This window comes from Tachyglossus aculeatus, chromosome 22, assembly GCF_015852505.1.
Source record: "Tachyglossus aculeatus isolate mTacAcu1 chromosome 22, mTacAcu1.pri, whole genome shotgun sequence".
NCBI lineage: Eukaryota > Metazoa > Chordata > Mammalia > Monotremata > Tachyglossidae > Tachyglossus > Tachyglossus aculeatus.
In genome coordinates, this window is record NC_052087.1 from 36210963 (window position 1) to 36231388 (window position 20426).

Below are 20426 nucleotides of genomic sequence, written 5' to 3' on the forward strand. Positions count from 1 at the left end.
GGTACTACTGTTACTAATAAATACTGTTATGTTATTAGTCATTACTAATAGTAATAATGCTTGTGGTATTTGCCAATAGTTATGGTATCACTGTTACTAATACTGTTATTAGTCATTACTAATAACAGTAATAATACTTGTATTTGCTAATAGTTATGGCATTACTGTTACTAATACTGTTATGTTGTCAGTAATGACTAATAACAGTAATACTACTTGTGGTATTTGCTAATAGTTATGGTATTCGTTAAGCACTTACTCTATGCCAAGCTCTGTACTAAGCGCTGGGATAGATGCAAGTTAATTAGGTTGGACACAATCCCTAGCCTACATGGGGATGACAGTCTAACTAGGAGGGAGGAATTAATCCCCATTTTACAGATGAGGTAAGTTAAGTGACGTGCCCACAGCAGTAACGTGGCGGAGCTGGGATTGGAACCCGGGTCCTCGGACCCCCAAGCCCGGGCTGTTTCCACTAGACCGTGCTGCTTCTCATTTGCTCATTCGTCCTCCATCTCCCTGCTGCTCCTTTCCTGTCGTCCCTCCCCTGAGGAGCTGAGCGGCCCCCCCGGCTCTCCGCAGGTGCTGCCTGTGTCCCACCCGGCCCCGCTACGGTCCGGGCGTCACCATCGAGGAAGACAACTGCTGCGGCTGCAACGCCATGGCCATCCGCCGCCACTTCTTGGACGAGAACCTGACCTCAGTGGATATCGTCTACACCTCCTGCCACGACGCGGTAAGGGTTCGGGCCCCAGGCGTTTGCCGGTCTCGCCAGTTGACCGAGGGAGCGTCTCTGACCTCTGGCTGGAGGGGACTGATCCCCCCTCTCTCCCCGCGGCCTCAACCCAACCCTGCCAGGCAGCCAAGGGGGAAAATGAAATCTGGCGGGGCTCCTAGGCTGTTATCCATCCCCGTCCTTCAGGCGCGGTAGTTCCAAGTTGCCAGGAGCGGGAGGACTCACGGGGTTGTTTTCAAATAGTAATAATAATAATAATGATGGCATTTATTAAGCGCTTACTAAGTGCAAAGCTCTGTTCTAAGCGCTGGGGAGGTTACAAGGTGATCAGGTTGCCCCATGGGGGGGCTCACAGTCTTCAACCCCATTTTACAGATGAGATAACTGAGGCCCAGAGAAGTGACTTGCCCACAGTCACACAGTTGATAAGTGGCGGAGCTGGGATTTAAACCCGTGACCTCTGACTCCAAAGCCCGGGCTCTTTCCCCCGAGCCACGCTGCTTCTAATAACCGTGGTATTTGTTAAGCGTTTACCGCGTGCCAGGCACTGTACTAAGCGCTGGGAAACATACAAGCAAATCGAGTTGGATGCAGTCCCTGTCCCACATGGGGCTCACAGTCTTAATCCTCATTTTACAGATGAGTTTCGTAAACCGAGACCCCGAGAAGTGAAGCGACTTGCCCCGGGTCACGCAACAGAAAAGTGGAGGGCCAGGGTTGGGACCCAGGTCCTCCTGATTCCCAGTCCCGTGCGCTGTCCATTCGGGCACGCTGCTTCGGCCACTAGAGAGAAGCCCTGGCAATTCCAGTCAGAGAATCCCTGTCTCTCTGCCCCCTCCTTTAGCAGCTCCATCCCTGTCCTTGTTGCACATTTGCTCGGACGCTGCCTTTCTCAAAGTCCAGGGCCGGCGGAGTCCCTGCTTCTCTGCTGGGGAAACTGAGAGGATCGGGGCTGGCGCGGGCCGGGACAGAGCCGGGGCTCGTGGGGTGGGGTAGAGGAGCCCCAAAGGCCTCCTGTGGCCCCGTGGTTCTGCCAGCCTGCTTGTGGGCACAACGTCTCACCAAAGGAGCAGTTCCAAGCCCTCAGGGGCTGGACGTGCCGACCCGTGTGGCCCTCTCCTCAGGTCTACGAAACGCCCTTCTACGTGGCAGTGGACCACGATAAGAAGAAGGTGGTCATCAGCATCCGAGGAACGCTGTCCCCCAAGGTACCCTGGTCCCCCTCTTTTTTTTTTCCTTAATGATATTTGTTAAACACTTACTATGTGCCAGGCACTGTAGTGAGCACTGAGTAGATATAAGTTAATCAGGGTGGACACTATCCCTGTCCCCCATGGGGCTCACAGTATTAATCCCTGTTTTAATAATAATAACAGTGGAATTTATTAAGCATTGGCTCTGTTCTAAGCGCCGGGGTAGATCCAAACAAGTCGGGTCGGACACAGTCCCGGTCCCTCGTGAGGCTCACGGTCTCAATCCCCATTTTACAGATGAGGTCACTGAGGCCCAGGGAAGTGAAGTGACTTGCTCAAGGTCACACAGCAAAAAAGTGGCAAAGCCAGGATTAAAACCCAGGTCCTCTGACTCCCAAGCCCGTGCTCTCTCCACTAGGCCACGCTGCTTCCTCCGCACCACCTCTTGTTTCATTTTCTTTTTGTGGTATTTGTTAATTGCCTGTTAAATGCGCCAGGCACTGTACTAATCGCTGGGGAAGGTACAAGCTAGTGAGGATGGGCACAGCCATTCATTCATTCATTCAATCGTATTTATTGAGCGCTTACTGTGTGCAGAGCACTGTACTAAGCGCTTGGGAAGTACAAGTTGGCAACAGACAGAGGCGGTCCCTACCCAACAATGGGCTCACAGTCTAGAGGGGGAGACAGACAACAAAACAAAACAGGTGGTCAGGTGTCAAGTCATCAGAATAAACAGAAGTAAAGCTAGATGCACATCACTGACAAAATAAATAGAATAGTAAATATGTACAAGTTGACTAAATAGAGTAAAAAATCTGTACAAACTTATACAGGTGCTGTGGGGAGGGGGAAGGGGAGACAGGAAGGAGGGGGCTCAGTGTGGGAAGGCCTCCTGGAGGAGGTGAGCTCTCAGTAGGGCTTTGAAGGGAGGAAGAGAGCTAGCTTGGCGGATGTGCGGAGGGAGGGCATTCCGGGCCCGGGGGAGGACATTCATTCATTCATTCAATCGTATTTATTGAGCGCTTACTGTGTGCACAGCACTGTACTAAGCGCTTGGGAAGTACAAATCGGCGACATATAGATACAGTCCCTACCCAACAACGGGCTCACGGGCTGGGGGTCGACGGCGGGACAGGCGAGAACGAGGCACAGTGAGGAGATTAGCAGCAGAGGGTGCGGGCTGGGCTGGAGAAGGAGAGAAGGGAGGTGAGGTAGGAGGGGGCGAGGCGATGGACAGCCTTGAAGCCGAGAGTGAGGAGTTTTTCTTGATGCGTAGGTTGGCTGGTAGCCACTGGAGATTTCCCTGTCTCATGTGGGGTTCACGGTTTCCTGCTTCCCTGGGGGCTCCCCCTGATATCTGACAGCTCAATACCATTTGGATCCCTGGAGTTCCAAATCAGATGTGGGGATTCCCGCCCATCAGCGCCCATAGACCCTCGGGTCTGAGGAGGTGGCCTTGTTCCAGCCTCTTTTCCCAGAAGATTCTGGTTGGTAACCCAGAGGCTGGTATCAATCGGTGGTATTTATTGAGCACTTACTATGTGCAGAGCACTGTACTAATCGCTTGGGAGAGTACAACAGAGTTAGCCATCACGTTCCCTGCCCGTAACAAGCTTACGGTCTAGAGGGGAAGATGTCCAATTCCGACTATCTAGTAGCCAACGGGCTGTCCTGTGCCCACGGGTGTTCAGTACATTCATTCATTCATTCAATCAATCATTTATTGAGCTCTTACTGTGTGCAGAGCACTGGACTAAGCGCTTGGGAAGTACAAGTTGGCAGCATATAGGGACGGTCCCTACTCAACAGCGGGCTCACATTCTAGAAGGGGAAGACAGACAACAAAACAAAACATATGGACAGGTGTCAAGTCGTCAGAACAAATAGAATTAGAGCTTAAATGCACATCATTAACAAAATAAATAGAATAGTAAATATGTACACCATCCCCAGGGGTGCGGAGAAGGGGCTGAACCATGTAAGTGACCCTGGGGCTTCTGCCCAGACCCCTAGGAGCCTCTTCTGAGGTACTGGGCAGGATCAATCAATCAATCGTATTTATTGAGCACTTACTGTGTGCAGGGCACTGTACTAAGCACTTGGGAAGTACAAGTTGGTAACATATAGAGACAGTCCCTATCCAAAAGTGGGCTCAAAGTCTAGAAGGGTGAGACAGAGAACAAAACCAAGCATATTAACAAAATAAAATAAATAGAATATATATGTACAAGTAAAATAAATAAAATAAATAAATAGAGTAATAAATACGTACAAACATATATACATATATACAGGTGCTGTGGGGAAGGGAAGGAGGTCCCTCCTCAAGCGGAAGGGGATTGATGATGATGATGATGGCATTTATTAAGCGCTTACTATGAGCAAAGCACTGTTCTAAGCGCTGGGGAGGTTACAAGGTGATCAGGTTGTCCCACAGGGGGCTCACAGTCAATCGCCATTTTACAGATGAGGGAACTGAGGCCCAGAGAAGTGAAGTGACTTGCCCAAAGTCACCCAGCTGACAAGTGGCGGAGGTGGGATTTGAACCCATGACCTCTGACTCCAAAGCCCGGGCTCTTTCCACTGAGCCACGCTGCTTCTCTTGGGCCGAACTGGTCCGACTTTGAGCTGCAGCGAGCTGAGCAGCAGCTGAATGGCTTTTGGCTTAACTCCCCATCCCCGCCTCCACCGAACACTGACACCCCCTTGCCCCCCGTGTCTCCCATGACTCCTCCCATCCAGACTGGCTCATTTCCCCTCCTTGGCCCCCTCACCCTGCCCTCCTGTTCACCACACCACCACCCCAGCTCCCCACCGCCTGGCTCCCCACCCCGCCACGACTGTCCGGCCCCTGCTCTCGCCCTCTCTGATGCATCTGGGATCTCTCCCTCTCAGGATGCTCTGACGGACCTGACCGGGGATGCGGAGCGCCTCCCGGTAGAGGGTCACCACGGAACATGGCTGGGTCACAAGGTATGGCTCAGTGAGAGACCCTCCAACCCTCCTCGGCCACCCCCTCTGCTTGCCTTGGCCCAGTGGAGTCGTGCCCTGAGGTGATTGGGCATGGCACCCAATCAGGGGAGCGGCATTGCCCTTTTCCACCCTCTGGAAGTGGCCGTTGCAGTTGCTTCTGATGATGATGATGATGATAACAGTAGTAATAATATCGGTGATACTTGTTCATTGATTACATAATCAGATTGGACACCACCTTCTCCCAGTAGTAATAATAATATTGAGGGTATATGATAAGGACTCACTATGTGCCAAGCACCGGAGTGGATACACAGTCATCTGGTTGGACCCAATCCCCTTCCCACGAGGGTGCCCAGACCGAGAGGGTTGAAGACCGGATATTTTATCCCCGTTTTGCTGATGAGGAACCTGAGGCCCAGAGATGTTAAGTGATCTGACCAAGGTCCCACAGCAATCAATCAATCAATCAATCAATCGTATTTATTGAGCGCTTACTGTGTGCAGAGCACTGGACTAAGCAGGCAAGAGGCAGAGCCTGGATGAGAACCCGAGTCCCAGGCCCTTTCCACTAGGCCCTGCTGCTTCTCAGACCCCATTGAGGGGGTCTTTCAAAGACAACCGTGCTCACGTTTCTCAGGGCTCTTATCCCGCCTCTCTGGAAAATGAGGAAGCCATGGTTTTTCATCCATAATATCCACCCTCAGCCAGCGGGTCCGGGCAAGGACCACCCAAGTCTTCATCTCCTCCCTCAGGCACTTTGTGCCTGTGTTCCCATCCCCATCTGTGGCGCTGACCTGTCTTTCCTGGTGGAACGATAGTAGCTCATTTGGGGGGTTCTGGGCCGTGGGGGTGGGCAGGAGGAGAGCATCTTGCTGACCTTTCTCCCACCTGCCTGGCCTCATCCAGGGAATGGTCCTCTCTGCTGAATACATTAAGAAGAAACTGGAGCAAGAGATGGTCCTCTCTCAGGCGTTTGGGCGGGACCTGGTGAGTCCTGTCCCCGTCACTGCTGCCTCAGGGGCTACTTGAGGATCTGCGGTCTCTCCCTCCGTCTCCCGAATGTCCCTCCCACTGTCCGTCCATCGTTGTCATCCCGTTTCCTCTGGCCCCTCCAGAATCTGTCCCTCTGGCTACTGTCCCTGGAGGGGAAGGGTCTCATCCCAAAGCCTGGGCCCTACCCCTTTCCTGTCCCCGGCATGGCCCAGAGCAGAGGAACCTGGGAGCTTAGAGATTGAACTCCGGGCCCCACTGAACCAAGAGCCTGGGGTCCCCTGGAGCACCGAGTTCCTTTCCAGCTGTGGGGTGGTGGAGAAGGAGCCCGCTTGGCTGGAAAGCGTTGTCCCAGGGCCACCCCCGGCCTTTTGACAGGCTTCCATCTCTCCGCCTTCCAGGGCCGAGGAACCAAGCACTATGGCCTGATCGTGGTGGGCCACTCCCTGGGGGCGGGCACCGCCGCCATCCTCTCTTTCCTGCTGCGCCCTCAGTATCCGACGCTCAAGTGTTTTGCCTATTCTCCTCCCGGCGGGCTGCTCAGGTAAACGGAAGGCCTGACGTCTCCTCAGAGAGGCCAGAAGGGACAGGGGTCCTTGAGGGTCTGAGGGTGCCGAAGCCTGGAGCCCCGGGTGGGGCTGGAGACTGCCGGATGGGGCTTGTGTCCCCAAGAATCCCCACCACTGGGATTGTCAGGATCTTAAACTGGGCACAAAGGCCAGAAACCCTTTCCTCCGTAACCCGGTGTTCCCTTCCAGTGATGACGCTATGGAGTACTCCAAGGAGTTTGTGACGGCTGTTGTCCTGGGCAAAGACCTCGTCCCCAGGCAAGTCATCTACCCCTGCCCCTCTCTGGCTCCCCCGCGCCTCTCCGATTTCCCTCGGAGACCCCGGGCCACCTCCCATCTCCAGTGGCCTCCACGCCCCCATCCTCATGTGCTCCTCCTGTCCCTCTCTCCCCAGTTACCCGTCTTGCTGTGGTGTGTGCTGTGTGTCTCTCACCCGTCTGTCGGCATGTCCCTCCCCTCTCTCTCAGTTGCCTGTGTGAGCGGACCAGGTGAATATCCCCTCCCCGCTCCTCCTACCCCTCCTCACCCCTCCCCACCATCTCTCCGCCCGGCTGGGTCATCAAAGTACTGATTATTATATGAGCCCCCAAGTGTCAATCTGGCCCCACCTTCCCTGGCCAATCCCACTGGAGCCCAGGACCCACCGGGGCTAAGACTGGCTTGGGCATGAGCCAGGCCGGACGTGGCTTGGGGCTCATTCCCCATTCTGCTGCTCAGAGACAAGGCTTCTCTGGACTGCTGGGAACTGGAGTCCCAGCAGCCTCGGGGGTAGTGTCAAATTTGCCAAGGTGGCGGCACGTTCCCCCAGCCCCGGGGGTGAGGTTTAAGCTCATTTGGGAGTTGGCGTGGCACAGCTGCTAGGTGGTAGGATCTCAGCCCTAAGTAAGGTACCCACTACGGGGATGGCACCAGCCCGGGCCTGTCTGGGTAGAGCTGCGTGCCACATCTACTGCCCAGCAGGCTCTGGACAGGCTGGACCGGGCCAACTCTCCTCCCCCGCACTTCACTCCTCATCATCATATCTCCCCATTCCATCCATCCCCATAGCCTCCCCCACTGGCCCATTGTGAGTCCCACTGCCTGTTCTCCCCCTTCCCTGTGGATCCTCTGCTCTGACACCTCCTGTTCAGCAGGCCTCCGTCCCCTCTACCTCCCTGCATCCTCTGCTCTCCTCCATCCCTCCCCCTGGGCTACCCGGGCAGCGGCTGAGGGCTGGCTCCCCTCTCTTCCCGCAGGATTGGCCTCTCGCAGCTGGAGGGTTTCCGGCGACAGCTCCTCGACGTTCTCCAGCGGAGCACCAAGCCCAAGGTGAGGGGCGACCCCTTCCCCCTGCCCCTGCTCATGGCCCTGCCCAAGGGTGGCCCGGTGGGGAGGGGATTCAGGGAAGTCACGGCCTAAAGGGTTCAGAGAAATGCCGGGGGATTAGGTGGTGTCAAGGGGCCATGGTCAATAACTTCCCTGTGGTTGGGGGACAGACTGGGCCTGAAGCTCCACTGAGCTTGCCGCATTGTAGGTAATAATAATAGGAATGATAACCATAACAACTGTGGTATCTGTTTAACCACTTCCTATTTTCCTAACCCCATGCTAAGTGGTGGGAGAGGTACGAGCAGATCAGACCAATGCCAGTTCCACGTGGGGTTCCCAATAGGCGAAAAGGCATTTAATCCCCATTTTCCAGATGAGGAAACTGAGGCACAGAGAAATCAAGTGACTCGCCTAAGTTCACCCAGCAGACAAGTGACAGAGCCAGGATTAGAACCCAGTCTCCTGATTCCCAGGCCTGTGCTCTTTCCCCTCGGATTCTTGAACACCTAAGGAAGGAAATTCTTTCCTACAAATTTGGAGTTTTCTCTCAGTCACATTTCCCATGGAAAGCAGGTGTCTTTTAACCAAAACGAAGCGGGGAGCAGTGAATCCATGGGATCATTAGCGGCCCGGGGGCTCAGTGGCCCCCAGTGCCTTGGGGTCCCAGCTCCCCGAGTGGGAGCCCCCGTTTCCCTGTTCAAGGCACTGCATCATGCTCACTTGGGAACGGGGTCCTTGGAGGCTGCCCTGGTTCTCTCATTCAGTCGTATTTATTGAGTGCTTACTGTGTGCAGATCACTTTACTAAGCACTTGGGAGAATACAGTATAACAATAAACAGACACATTCCCTGCCCACAACGAGCTGACAGTCTAGAGGGACCAAGCCCCGGGACAAAGCACCGAGGTTCCATGGGAGAAATGTTTAGGGCTGGGTCCTTGGTGGGCATTGCAACATCTCAGATGAAGGGCGTGACTGCAAATCAGCCATTAGCCTGGGGGCTAGTCTGGGAAGTAGTCCAGGGATGATCGGGGCGGGTGTCAGGGGCTATAAGATTCCTCCCGAGCCCAGCTGCTGACGTCTGCGGTTTACCCTTTCTATCATTCAGAGTTGCCCCTCAGTGGCATCCAAACCCACTCCCCGGCTACCCACCTCCGCCCCAGGTGCTTCCCCTACCTCAGCAATCCCTCACTCCCCTCACGCTCAGAGTCCTGCGCCTCATTCAGCCATCCCTCTGCCAGAGCTCCAGTGATGCCCCCTGCAACCCCTGGCCAGATTCTCCAACCCCCGCCATTGGCCCCGGCCAGGCTTCCCGCAGCCCCCTCCTGTGAGCTCTCTGACCACGAGTTATCTCCTCTCCCAGTGGAGAATCATCGTGGGGGCCACCAAGTGCATCCCCAAGTCAGAGCTCCCCGAGGAGGCAGAGGTGACCACCATGGCGAGCAACCGGCTCTGGACCCACCCCAGCGACTTGACCATCGCCCTGTCGGCCAGCACCCCCCTCTACCCGCCCGGCCGCATCATCCACGTGGTGCACAATCACCCCGCCGAGCAGTGCTGGTAGGTCCCCCGGCCCCTGGGCGCAGCCACCCTGCCAAATTGTGCGTCTTGTTACCCCCGGCCGGGCCGGGTTCCTGGGGACAGCCACTCCGTTGAGCAGTTCTGGTAGAGCCCCTGACGTGGACCCCGCCAATCTCTTCGGTCAGCCCCCTTTGCCGGGGGACTACAGCCTCAAAGTACCCAGCCTAGAACTAGAAAGAGGTGACTGCTTAGTGTCTGGCCACCGTTTTTCTCCTGTGGAGGGCAAAGGGGCCCACCTCGGGCGCCTGCGGAGATCTGCGTCTGGAGAGTAACCTCGTCAAGCTTGGTTGGGCCTGGACATAGACAGATCCCTGAGCCTGCTAAGCCCCGGCTCAGACCCATAATAATACCTAATATTTATGGTATTTGTTAAGCACTTATTATATTGCCAGGCACTGTACTAAGCACTGAAGGGAAGGGTAGCCGAGGTTCGAGGGTCCGCTGCCCACAGTCCCCGAGCCTCTGGGGGAGCCTCAAGCCCAACCTCTTCAATCATTCATTCATTGTCGTATTTATTGAGCGCTTACTGTGTGCAGAGCACTGTACTAAGCGCTTGGGAAGTACAAGTTGGCAACATATAGAGACGGTCCCTATCCAACAGCGGGTTCACAGTCTAGAAGGGGGAGACAGACAACAAAACAAAACATATTAACAAAATAAAATAAATAGAATAAATATGTACAAATAAAAGAAATAAATAAATAGAGTAATAAATAAGTACAAACGTATATACAGGTGCTGTGGGGAGGGGAAGGAGGTAAGGCGGGGGGGGGGATGGGGACGGGGAGGAGGGGGAGAGGAAGGAGGGGGCTCAGTGTGGGAAGGCCTCCTGGAGGAGGTGAGCTCTCAGTAGGGCTTTGAAGGGAGGAAGAGAGCTAGCTTGGTGGATATGAGGAGGGAGGGCATTCCGGGCCGGGGGAGGACATGGGCCAGGAGTCGATGGCGGGACGGGCGAGAACGAGGCCTGGTGAGGAAGTTAGCAGTGGCAGAGGAGCGGAGGGTGCGGGCTGGGCTGGAGAAGGACAAAAGGGAGGGGAGGTAGGAGGGGGCGAGGGGATGGACAGCCTTGAAGCCGAGCGTGAGGAGTTTTTGCCTGATGCGTAGGTTGATTGGTAGCCACTGGAGATTTTTGAGGAATCTTCTGGTTGGTGCTTCACAGCTACCAGGATCCCAGCAGGGAGCCAGTGAGCCCCGAGTCTGTCTGCTCCATCCCGCGGCCCCCAGAACAGCTCCACCACCTCCAGGAGCCCAAGCCCCTTCCTTTTGCCTCTAGGTGGCCCAGGGCCTAAGGTTGCGGGGGGGTTTTGGTTTTTTTTACGGTATTTGTTAAGCACTTACTATGTGCAAGACACTATTCTAAGCACTGGGGTAAATGCAAACTAATCAACTTGTACACAGTCCAGTAGTGGCAGTCGGGTGGCACTCAACTCGGCCCCAGGGCAACCTCATCCTGGACAAGAGCTGTGGCTGAAGGGCTGGGAGCTAGCGGCCAGGGTATTGGGAGGCACTGACAGTGCCAGGTCCCTGCCAAGCATCACCAACCCATCCGGTCCAAGCCAAGGCTGGCACTGGGGAGCAGAGCCACTCTGAGCTGGGGAGATTTCCTAGACGCCATCCCAGAGGACGGACTGGGCCACTCCATGCTCATCCCCAAGGGGCTGAGGGTAGATAAGACTTCAGCCAGGGGCTCTGGTTATCCCCCTCCAAGCCTCGTGGGACATGTAGTCACCACCGCTGTTTGGCTCCTCCCCTTTGCGGGGGCAAAGAGCAACATCTGAGGAAGCGGGGAAAGTGCCAAATGCAGCTGGGATTTTCCCAGGATGTCCCTCTCTCCTCGGGCCTCCCCCTGCCTCACCCGAGCCCCACTGCGTCTCCTTCGCGCCCCTTTCCCATCCCTGTGCAGTTGCTGTGAGCAGGAGGAGCCCACGTATTTTGCCATTTGGGGTGACAACAAGGCTTTCAACGAGGTGATCATCTCCCCAGCCATGCTGCACGAGCACCTCCCATATGTGGTCATGGAGGGGCTCAACAAGGTAAGGCTGGACGGGCTGCTGACCGGGGTTTGGGAGGCCCTGAAGGCAGCTCCTTGGGTCCTCCCTGAGGGGCTGGGCCGGGCTGGGGATGGCACATTGCCCAGATCACACTTCCTCCATCCCCAGAGAAGCATCAACCATCGTCTCTGCTGCCGCTGCTGTTGCTACTGCCCATTTTGGAAGGGCCCTTGGGGGCAGGGGGCAGGAAGCTGCTGCCCAGGCCCAGCCACTGCCCGCACACTCTCCTCTGCTGCAGCTTCCGAACTGGGTCCTGGGCCTAGATAATAACAATGATGGCATTTATTAAGCGCTTACTCTGTGCAAAGCACTGTTCTAAGTTCTGGGGAGGTTGCAGAGTGATCAGGTTGTCCCACGGGGGGCTCACAGTCTTCATCCCCATTTAGAGATGAGCGAACTGAGGCCCAGAGAAGTGAAGTGACTTACCCAAAGTCACACAGCTGACAGTTGGCGGAGCCGGGATTTGAACCCATGAGCCCGGGCTCTTTCCACCGAGCCACGCTGCTTCTAGATCCCGCCACTGACCCTGTCTGGGGGGGACAGAGAGGGAGTGGGTGGTCTGGGGTTGCCCGGAGCCCACGTCAAGAGTCTGGATTATCAGACCCACCAGGCTGGGGTCAGCCCAGTTGAGCCTGACCCTCCTATAGGTCCAGGATCTCCCCTGCAGATGGTCCTTGGCAGAGCTCCGGCAGCAGGGACGACAGCAGGGTTGCCCAGGGTAGAGGGTCTTTTTCTTTTTCTTTCTTTCAGTCGTATTTATTGAGCGCTTACTGTGTGCAGAGCACTGTCCTAAGCGCTTGGGAAGTACAAGTCAGCAACGTATAGAGACAGTCCCTACCCAACAACGGGCTCACAGTCTAGAAGGGGGAGGCAGACAACAGAACAAAACATATGGACAGGTGTCATCAGAATAAATAGAAATAAAGCTAGATGCACCATGGCATGGACATCATCATCATCATCATCAATTGTATTTATTGAGCGCTTACTGTGTGCAGGGCACTGTACTAAGCGCTTGGTAAGGGATGGCAGCTTGCCAGACCGACCAGTCTAAAGGGGCTGTGCCTCCAGTGCGAGAGGTGGGGGCGGTGGGGTGGGGTTGGACCTGGGGAGGGGCTTCCCGACTGGGAAGCGATGAGGGAGGTGGGGCAGGGATCTCCTGTCTCGAAGTTCTGGACAGGACAGACTGTCCAAGGACAGGTTCTGGGTGGTACAGGAAACCTAAATCAGGGTGGCAGAGGGATGATCCCTCCTGAGGTGTCCTCTGGTTCCCCAGCCCTGCGCGGATGACCCTTTTTGCCCAGTGGGCACAGGACCCAGGGCATCCCCCCCCGCCCCGGCCTCCCCTCTTGGGCCCCTAGCACTGCCTCCTCCCTCAGACTCTGCTACTTTTTTAGGTCTTGGAGAACTACAACAAGGGGAAGACGGCCCTGCTGTCCGCAGCCAAAGTGATGGTCAGTCCCACCGAGGTGGACCTGACCCCAGAGCTCATCTTCCAGCAGCAGCCGCTGCCCACCGGCCCTCCGGTGCCCACCAGCCTCACCTTGGAGCTGCCCACGGCCGACGGGAGGAACAGCAGTGTCAAGTACGGGTCCGGATCCCTCCCCACGTAGCATGAACCCCATAGGGGGCTCCCCTGGTGGGATGGGGGTGGGAGGGGGAGGGGTCTCTCCTGGGCCACCTCTTCCGTCCGCCCTGGTCTCTACTCTGTCGGCTCGAGTCCCTTTTACCAGGGGCAGCGCCCTGGGGGCTAGAGCTAAGGCCCTGGCAAGGTTGAAGATCGAAGCTGGCAGTGTCAGTCGGTCATTGGTACTTATCGTGCGTTTACTGGGTGCAGAGCCCTGGACTAAGCAGTTGGGAGAGTTCTTGCCCTGCATCCCCCACCTCACCTCCCTTTCCCCTCCCACTCCGACCTCTCTGCCTGCCCCCGCTGCTGGCCCGAGGGCTACGTGGCTGTGCAACTCCTGCTTCTCCCCGCAACCCATCTCCACAAAAGATTGGAGGGTGCTGTCTGCTTCTTGCTTCTCCCCCGACACCCTCTCCACCAATCAATCAATCAATCAATCAGTCAATCAATCGTATTTATTGAGCACTTACTGTGTGCAGAGCACTGTACTAAGCGCTTGGGAAGCACAAGTTGGCAACACATAGAGACGGTCCCTACCCAACAGTGGGCTCACAGTCTGTGATCGCAGGGCGCTGTCCCCTTCACACCACACCTCTGCAGTCCCTCCCCAAGTGGCAGGGCAACCCTGAGCAGGTAGAAATGGCAGCTGGGACGAGATCTGTCCTGGGGCCTGCCGAGACTTCCCTCGGCCCCGTCCCCAGTCAGGCCCTCCTGTCCTCTCTCCCCCTCCTCTGTGGCCAGAGACAGTGACACCGATCAATCAGTGGTGTTTCTTGAGTCCTAAAGGTGTGCAGCGCCCACCTTAAGGACAGTACCACGGAGTTAGCAGACATGTTCTGGAGGGGAAGCCCACCAGAGATCATGATAGGGACTAACGGGCTTACAGTTTAGAGGGGAAGCCCACCAGAGATCATGATAGGGACTAACGGGCTCCAGCCAGTCCGTGTGAGAGCCACACGCTTCCCGATACCCCGGGGGAGTGTCCTCTTTGTTCACGACTGGCCGACATGCGGACCTGGGGGATGGCCGGTGGACAGGGCGGCGATGAGACCCCCACCCCGCTCCAGGGCTCCGTAAAGAGCAGCCACACCCGGGGTCGGGGGGACCGCCCTGCCCCGATCCCCCCACCGGCGCTTCATCCCTCTCCCTCGCCCCTCCGCCTCCACAGGAGCAAGTCGCAGTCGGAGATCAGCCTGGAAGGCTTCTACGAGGCCAAGCCCCTGTCCCCGGGCCCCAAGGACCCCGTGGAGCTGCTCCTGCTGACCACGCAGGAGCGCCTGGCGGCCGAGCTGCAGGACCGGCGGGCCCCGCTGGCCACCATGGAGAGCCTGTCGGACAACGAGTCCCTGTACAGCCTGGACTCGCGCCGCTCCTCGGGCTTCCGCAGCATCCGCGGCTCGCCCAGCCTGCACGCCGTCCTGGAGCGGGACGAGGGCCCCTGCTTCTACATCGACCCCGCCATCCCCGAAGAGAACCCCTCGCTCAGCTCGCGCACGGAGCTGCTGGCCTCGGACAGCCTGTCGAAGCACTCCCAGGACAGCCAGCCCCCGGAGGCGGGCCCGGGCGGCAGCCCCGAGGAGCGGGGCTCGCCCCCCGGCCCGGCCCTGCCCAACGGACGGCTCGGGGACTCGCCCAGCCCCCAGGTGCTGGAGTTCGCCGAGTTCATCGACAGCCTCTTCAACCTGGACAGCGAGAGCAGCTCCTTCCAGGACCTGTACTGCATGATGGTGGCCGACAGCCCCGCCCCCCGCGACCTGGCCGACCTGCCCAAGTCCGTGAGTGAGCAGGAGATCCTCCTCCGGGCCCAGTTCGAGCCCAACCTGGTGCCCAAGCCCCCCCGGCTCTTCGCCGGCTCCACCGACCCCTCCTCCGGCATCTCCGTGTCCCCCTCCTTCCCGCTCAGCTCGTCCGGGGAGCTCACGGACCTGACCCCCACCGGCCTGAGCAGCCAGGAGTGCCTGGCCGCGGACAAGATCCGGACTTCTACTCCGGTCGGCGCCCCGGCCGGCCCCTCCAAGCAGGAAGAGCTGATGATCTCGGCCCTCTAATACCGGGGAGGGGGGGAGGCTCCCGGGCTCCTCCCCCGCAGCCGCCTCCAGGGAGACGGGGGCCACCCGGGAGGGGACGTGAACCAGAGGGGCACCCTGAGGGATGGAGCCCGTGGGCCCCGAGGGCCCCGGGATAAGGCAGGGAAAGCAGAGGTGGAGCGGTCACCGCCGTCCACAGGTCACGGACGTAGGGCCCGGGCCAACAGGGACTGGGCAATGGAGAGCTCGGCCGCCCGGCTGAGCTCCTGGCCCGGGAGGAGGCCAGCCCGCCTGGCCGAGGGCACGGTATGGGTGAGGGCGGGACAGGGTCCCCTCACACTGGCCCAGCCCAAGACCCCTCCTGTCACCGGCCACTTGCCAGCCCGGGTCCCCCGTTTGAAAGCCATCCAGGATGTGGCCCCTGCCCCCCGCAAGAATACAGCCACCCCTTCCCTGCAGGGGCAGTGAACTACCCGCCCGCCCCACCTCTCCTCCCCTCCCCCGACAGACCCCAGGGTCTCTGGGTCAGTGGGGGCCGTAGAAGCAGCCTCCGCACAGGTGGGTCCCTAGAACACCGGGTCAGGTGGGCATCTGGCTGGGTGGGCATGGGGCCCACTGGCCCCCACCCGGCCCCCACCCTGCTCTCCGCCCCGCTCAGTTCAGGGAAACGGCCAGCCTTCACTGCAAGCCGAGGGCCGCCATGTGCATTTACACCGGGCTCCACCCGGGACGTTTCTGCCATTGAGGGTTTTGGCCCACCCAGGTGCCACCACCTCCCCTTGGCTGGGGCGGCCTCAGTCTTTCAGTGGGTAGCCTTCCTCTGACCCCTGCTACCGAGCCCCGGCTGGCCGGGCTCCCCTCAGGCTCTTTGCCCCAAGGAGGCCAAGCCCTCCAGGCCCACCCTGCCTCTACCCTGGCCCACCCTACCTCTCCTCTGGCCCTTGGGTCCAAGCCTCATCTCCCCTTTCCCTGTTGCTCCCCTTCCTCGCCTCCCTTAAGCTCTGTGCTCACGTCACCCTTCCCTTCCGTCCTACCCCCTCTGGAGTGTCTGGGGCGGACCATCCTGGGCATCCTCCCAACCCGGCCTAGGACTCGGATGACCCTTCTTCATTTCCCCCTTAAAAGGGGCAGATGCAGTTGGAGGAGGAGCCATGGGGTAGGTCCCCACCCCCATCGCCCATCTCCAGCGGGCCCCAGCTACCTGGAGGAGACCGCTGGCTGGTCAGCCCTTGAAAGGCAAGAAGCTCTGGCTGCTGGATGGGGCTGGTGGGAGCCCCGCTCCCTGGGGCCACGAGGGCTGCTGGCCAAAGGGCCCCAGCTCTATCTCCCGCAGGATTGGCTGCAGGCCATCCTTTATGCACAACTTTTGCTGACCCCCACTCCCCACTTGACAACTTGACCCAGAAGCACTGCTTTCTTACACTCCAGACAGTCCGTCCTTCCTCAGCCACTCGGTCTCCTCTGCCCACCAGTTCTGCATACCCTGCTCCCTCTCCCCTGCTGCCGGGGCCTGGCCACGACGAAGTCCTGGAGCCCTCTGCCAGCCAGAGAGAGATTCCACCCTTGCCTCCCCCCAGCTCGTCCCCACCCGTTCCAGAAATGCAGCTGCTTCTGGGGTAGGATAAGGAGCACCCCAGCAGCACGGGAGAGGAGAAGGCAAGTTGTGAGTTGAGGTTTCGGCTCAGGGTTCTTGATATAGTTGCCCTGCCTGCACCACTCTTCTCTTGGTCTCGCCCTGGAGAGGCCTCTCCCCCAATCTAGCCTCTCTCTATCCATCCAGGTCCCTGGCCCATCGCAGAGAACCTGTCCCCACCTCTCTCCCTTCCCTGGCCCTGAACGCCTTTGACTTGGGAATTTGAAACCAAATCCCTCACTCCCTCCTCCTGGCTGGCCCCCCATCTTGCCACAGGCCGCCTGAATCGATTGGAGCCGGAGGGAGGAAACTCAGCTACTTTGCACACTAAACCCCCTGGTCTCCTCCTGCGGGTCCTTTACGGGTCTTCTCTTCCCTCTGGAGGTTTGCTCAGCCCGTCGCCTTCAGCAGATCCATACCCATGTCAGCCCTCCTTGGTACCTGGGAGTTTTTCCAGTCACCCCATCCCCTGCACTGTGGCTCACCACGGGCTCCGGGCCAGCGTTGCCCTCGGTGACGAGGCTGGGAGAGCTGCTATTCCCAGCTGCTACTCTCCCCCTGGCTCCCGCTGGGTCAGGTCTGCTCCTGCTCTTGCTCTGCTTTTCCTCCTCCTCCCGGGCCGCTCTCCACCCGCTTTTCCTCCCAAGATCTGCCCGTTGGAGCCACGGGGGCCCAAGGGAACGGATCGGCGACTTGTACCCTCAGCGCCTATTGCGGAGGAAGAGTTTCTACCTTGCATCTCAGCGCTTTCCCGACCAAGCCAAAACAACTTGGAGGACGGCAGGAGCTTAGCTCTCTCCTGGGCCCGTCTGGCGGGGAAACTGCATGCGTGTGTCTGCGCGTATGTTGCGTGTGCATGGGCGCATGTGAGCGTGGCTGTCAGAGGGAGAGCTCACCTTGTCCCTGTGGGCCCACCTGCTCCCAGATTTACCAAGATGTTTCCGGCAGCCTCGCCGCGGGCCTTCCCAGGTCTCGGCTGTGCCCTGAGGGGCACTCGCTTCCTCGTCTCCTCCTGCAGGCCCAATCCCCTCCATGGTCCTCCCGGCTCACGCTGCCACCTGGGAGGGTCCGGCCCTATTCCCGGCCCCCTTTTCTACCCCTTGACCACCTCGGCCCCTCCTTCACACACACACACACACCCCTTTCCCTCCATGCAGTCAGATCTTTTCTCGGGGAGGGGTTTGGGCAGTCAGCCCCTCCCACCCAAAACTTTCAAGTGCCAACAGCCAAGGGTGCCACCTTGGAAATGGGTCCAATCCGTCCCCTCTCTCCCAGCACCAGAAGCATCGGCAGTCCTCCGTGGGAAACGGAGCCGTGGCACGTGGCCCTGGGTATTTGTGCCAAGGGACAGGGCTGGGGGCTGCCCGATGGGCCCTGGGAACACGGCCCTGGCCGGGCCGGTTCTGCTCCGTTACCCGTTGTGGCTTCAGGCCCGCTGTTCCCTTGGTGCGCCTCACCTCCATCCTAACTATCTGGGCCTGGTTGGACGGGCAGAGCTGCCCTAACCCTGGGCTGAAAGTGCCAGGGTCCCTGGGCACCCAACAGGGAGACTAGCAGCAAAAGAGGGGCAAACAGTGCCACCCAACATGGTCACCCTCAGTCCCTGCTGCTGCCATAAGCCCTCAGCCGAGGGCAGGCAGGGTTCGGACTCGGGCTCCCCGAGGATCTCCCGCAGCACTGCCCTCTCCATCTTCCCCCTCCAAGCTGCCTCACGGGGTCCGCAGCCCGCCAGGCTTCAGTGCCCATCTTGGCACTCCAGTCTCCACCTGGACCCCCACCCCTCTTCCTCAGGGCAGGTCGGAGCGGGAAGCCCAAGGCAGCAGAAGTCCCCGGGCCTGTGGGAATCCAGGCCCAGCCAAATCCCACCCGGCTCCATTTTCGGAGAGCTGGGGAGGGGGCCCTGACCAGTCTTAATATGCAATCACCAGGGAAACAGCCCCTCTCCGAACCCCCCCCCACTTGCCCACCCTCTCCGTGCCCCGTTCTCACCTGACCCGTTTTTTTTTTTGTACCGAATGTATGAAAGATCCAAACTAATATCACTGTAAAAAGGAGAGACAAATTAATATAGCCTATTCTATAAATATATCTGTATATAAAGGTTTCTGTATATTGTATAGAGCGGTGTATAAACTGGATGTAGAAGCCGACTGCGTATCGTGCGACTCTTCCCTGCTGCAGGGGCCGGGGCGCTGGATTTATCCGCCAGGATTGCGCTTATAGCAACTTGGCCTAGTGGGAAGAGGACGGGATTGGGAGTCAGAGGACGTGAGTTTTAATCCCGGCTCTGCCGGTTGCTAGCTGAGTCGCCTTGGGCAAGTGACTTAGCGTCCCTGTTCCATGGATTCCTCAACTGTAAAATGGGGATTCAATGCTTGTTTTCCCTTCCACTTCGGACTGTGAGCCTCGTGCCGTCATATAGGGACCTTATCCGGCCTGACTTGTACCTGCCCCAGCACTCAGTACAGTGTTTGACACATAGTAAGCGCTTAAGAAGTGCCATAAAACAAAAGCAAACGGGTTTTTTTATGGTGTTAAGTTCTTTTTGTGGGTAGATACAAAATAATCAGGTTGGACACAGCTCACATCCCACATTAATCAATCAATCAATCGTATTCATTGAGCGCTCACTGTGTGCAGAGCACTGTACTAAGCGCTTGGGCTCACGTGGCTCACAGCCTTAGTCCTCGTTTTACAGATGAGGTAACTGAGGCACAGAGAAATGAAGTGACTTGCCCACGGTCACACGGCAGACAATGAGAAGCAGCGTGGCTCAGTGGAAAGAGCCTGGGCTTGGGAGTCAGAGGTCATGGGTTCAAATCCCAGCTCCGCCAATTGTCAGCTGTGTGACCTTGGGGAAGGCACTTCACTTCTCTGTGCCCCAGTGACTTCATCTGTAAAATGGGGATGAAGACTGGGAGCCCCCCGTGGGACAACCTGATCACCTTGTAACCTCCCCAGCGCTTAGAACAGTGCTTTGCACGTAGTAAGTGTTTAATAAATGCCATTATTATTATTATTAAGTGGCAAAGCAGGGATTAGAATCCAGGTCTTAATGATTCCCAGGACTGCTCTATCCACTTGGCCACGCTGCTTGCCCACCATGGGGATGGAAGTGGGGACGGAGGGATACAGAATCCTTGAGCATCCAGTAAAGGGGAAATGCTCAGTCAACCCTATTTATTAAGTAATCATTAGTAATAATAATAATAATTGTGTTATTAAGCGCTTACTATGTGCAAGGCACTGTACTATATGCTAGGGAAGATACAAGGTAATCGGGTTGGACACAGTCCCTGTCCCCCATGGGGCTCACACTCTTAATCTCCATTCTACAAGTGAGGCCCAGAGACGTGAAGTGACTTGCCTAAGGTCACACAGCAGCCAAGTGGTAGAGCTGGGTTTAGAACCCAGGTCCTCTCACTCCCAGTCCCGTGCTCTATCCACTAAGCCACTATGCTTGCTATGTACTAAGTGTTTGGGGGAGTCCAGTGCAGTAAAGTGTCATGATCTCTGCCCTCAAGAGCCTACAATCTAATGGGAGAGATACACAGAATACATAGATGCACTAATAATCCTCTACCGTGTAGAGGAAAGAAAAGAGAAAGACTGATAGGTAAATAAGTGTTAATAATAATGGTATTTATTAAGCACTTACTATGTGCTAAGCACTGTTCTAAGCGCTGGGAAGGTTACAAGGTAATCAGGTTGTCCCACGGGGGGCTCACAGTCT

At 57.4% G+C, this 20426-nt stretch overlaps 1 protein-coding gene across 1 annotated transcript in view; it reads left to right on the plus strand.

Annotated features, from left to right (window-relative positions):
- Positions 1-18953, plus strand: part of DAGLA (diacylglycerol lipase alpha) — a 120984-nt gene extending 102031 nt beyond the window's left edge. The window contains exons 10-20 of the mRNA XM_038764302.1: positions 583-736; positions 1861-1944; positions 4828-4905; positions 5815-5895; positions 6300-6442; positions 6657-6725; positions 7703-7775; positions 9138-9334; positions 11259-11388; positions 12804-12991; positions 14202-18953. Of these exons, the coding sequence (XP_038620230.1) occupies positions 583-736; positions 1861-1944; positions 4828-4905; positions 5815-5895; positions 6300-6442; positions 6657-6725; positions 7703-7775; positions 9138-9334; positions 11259-11388; positions 12804-12991; positions 14202-15081 (2077 nt within the window). The 3' untranslated portion in view covers positions 15082-18953. The remainder of the gene's footprint in view (positions 1-582; positions 737-1860; positions 1945-4827; positions 4906-5814; positions 5896-6299; positions 6443-6656; positions 6726-7702; positions 7776-9137; positions 9335-11258; positions 11389-12803; positions 12992-14201) is intronic.
- Positions 18954-20426: the final 1473 nt, after the last annotated feature.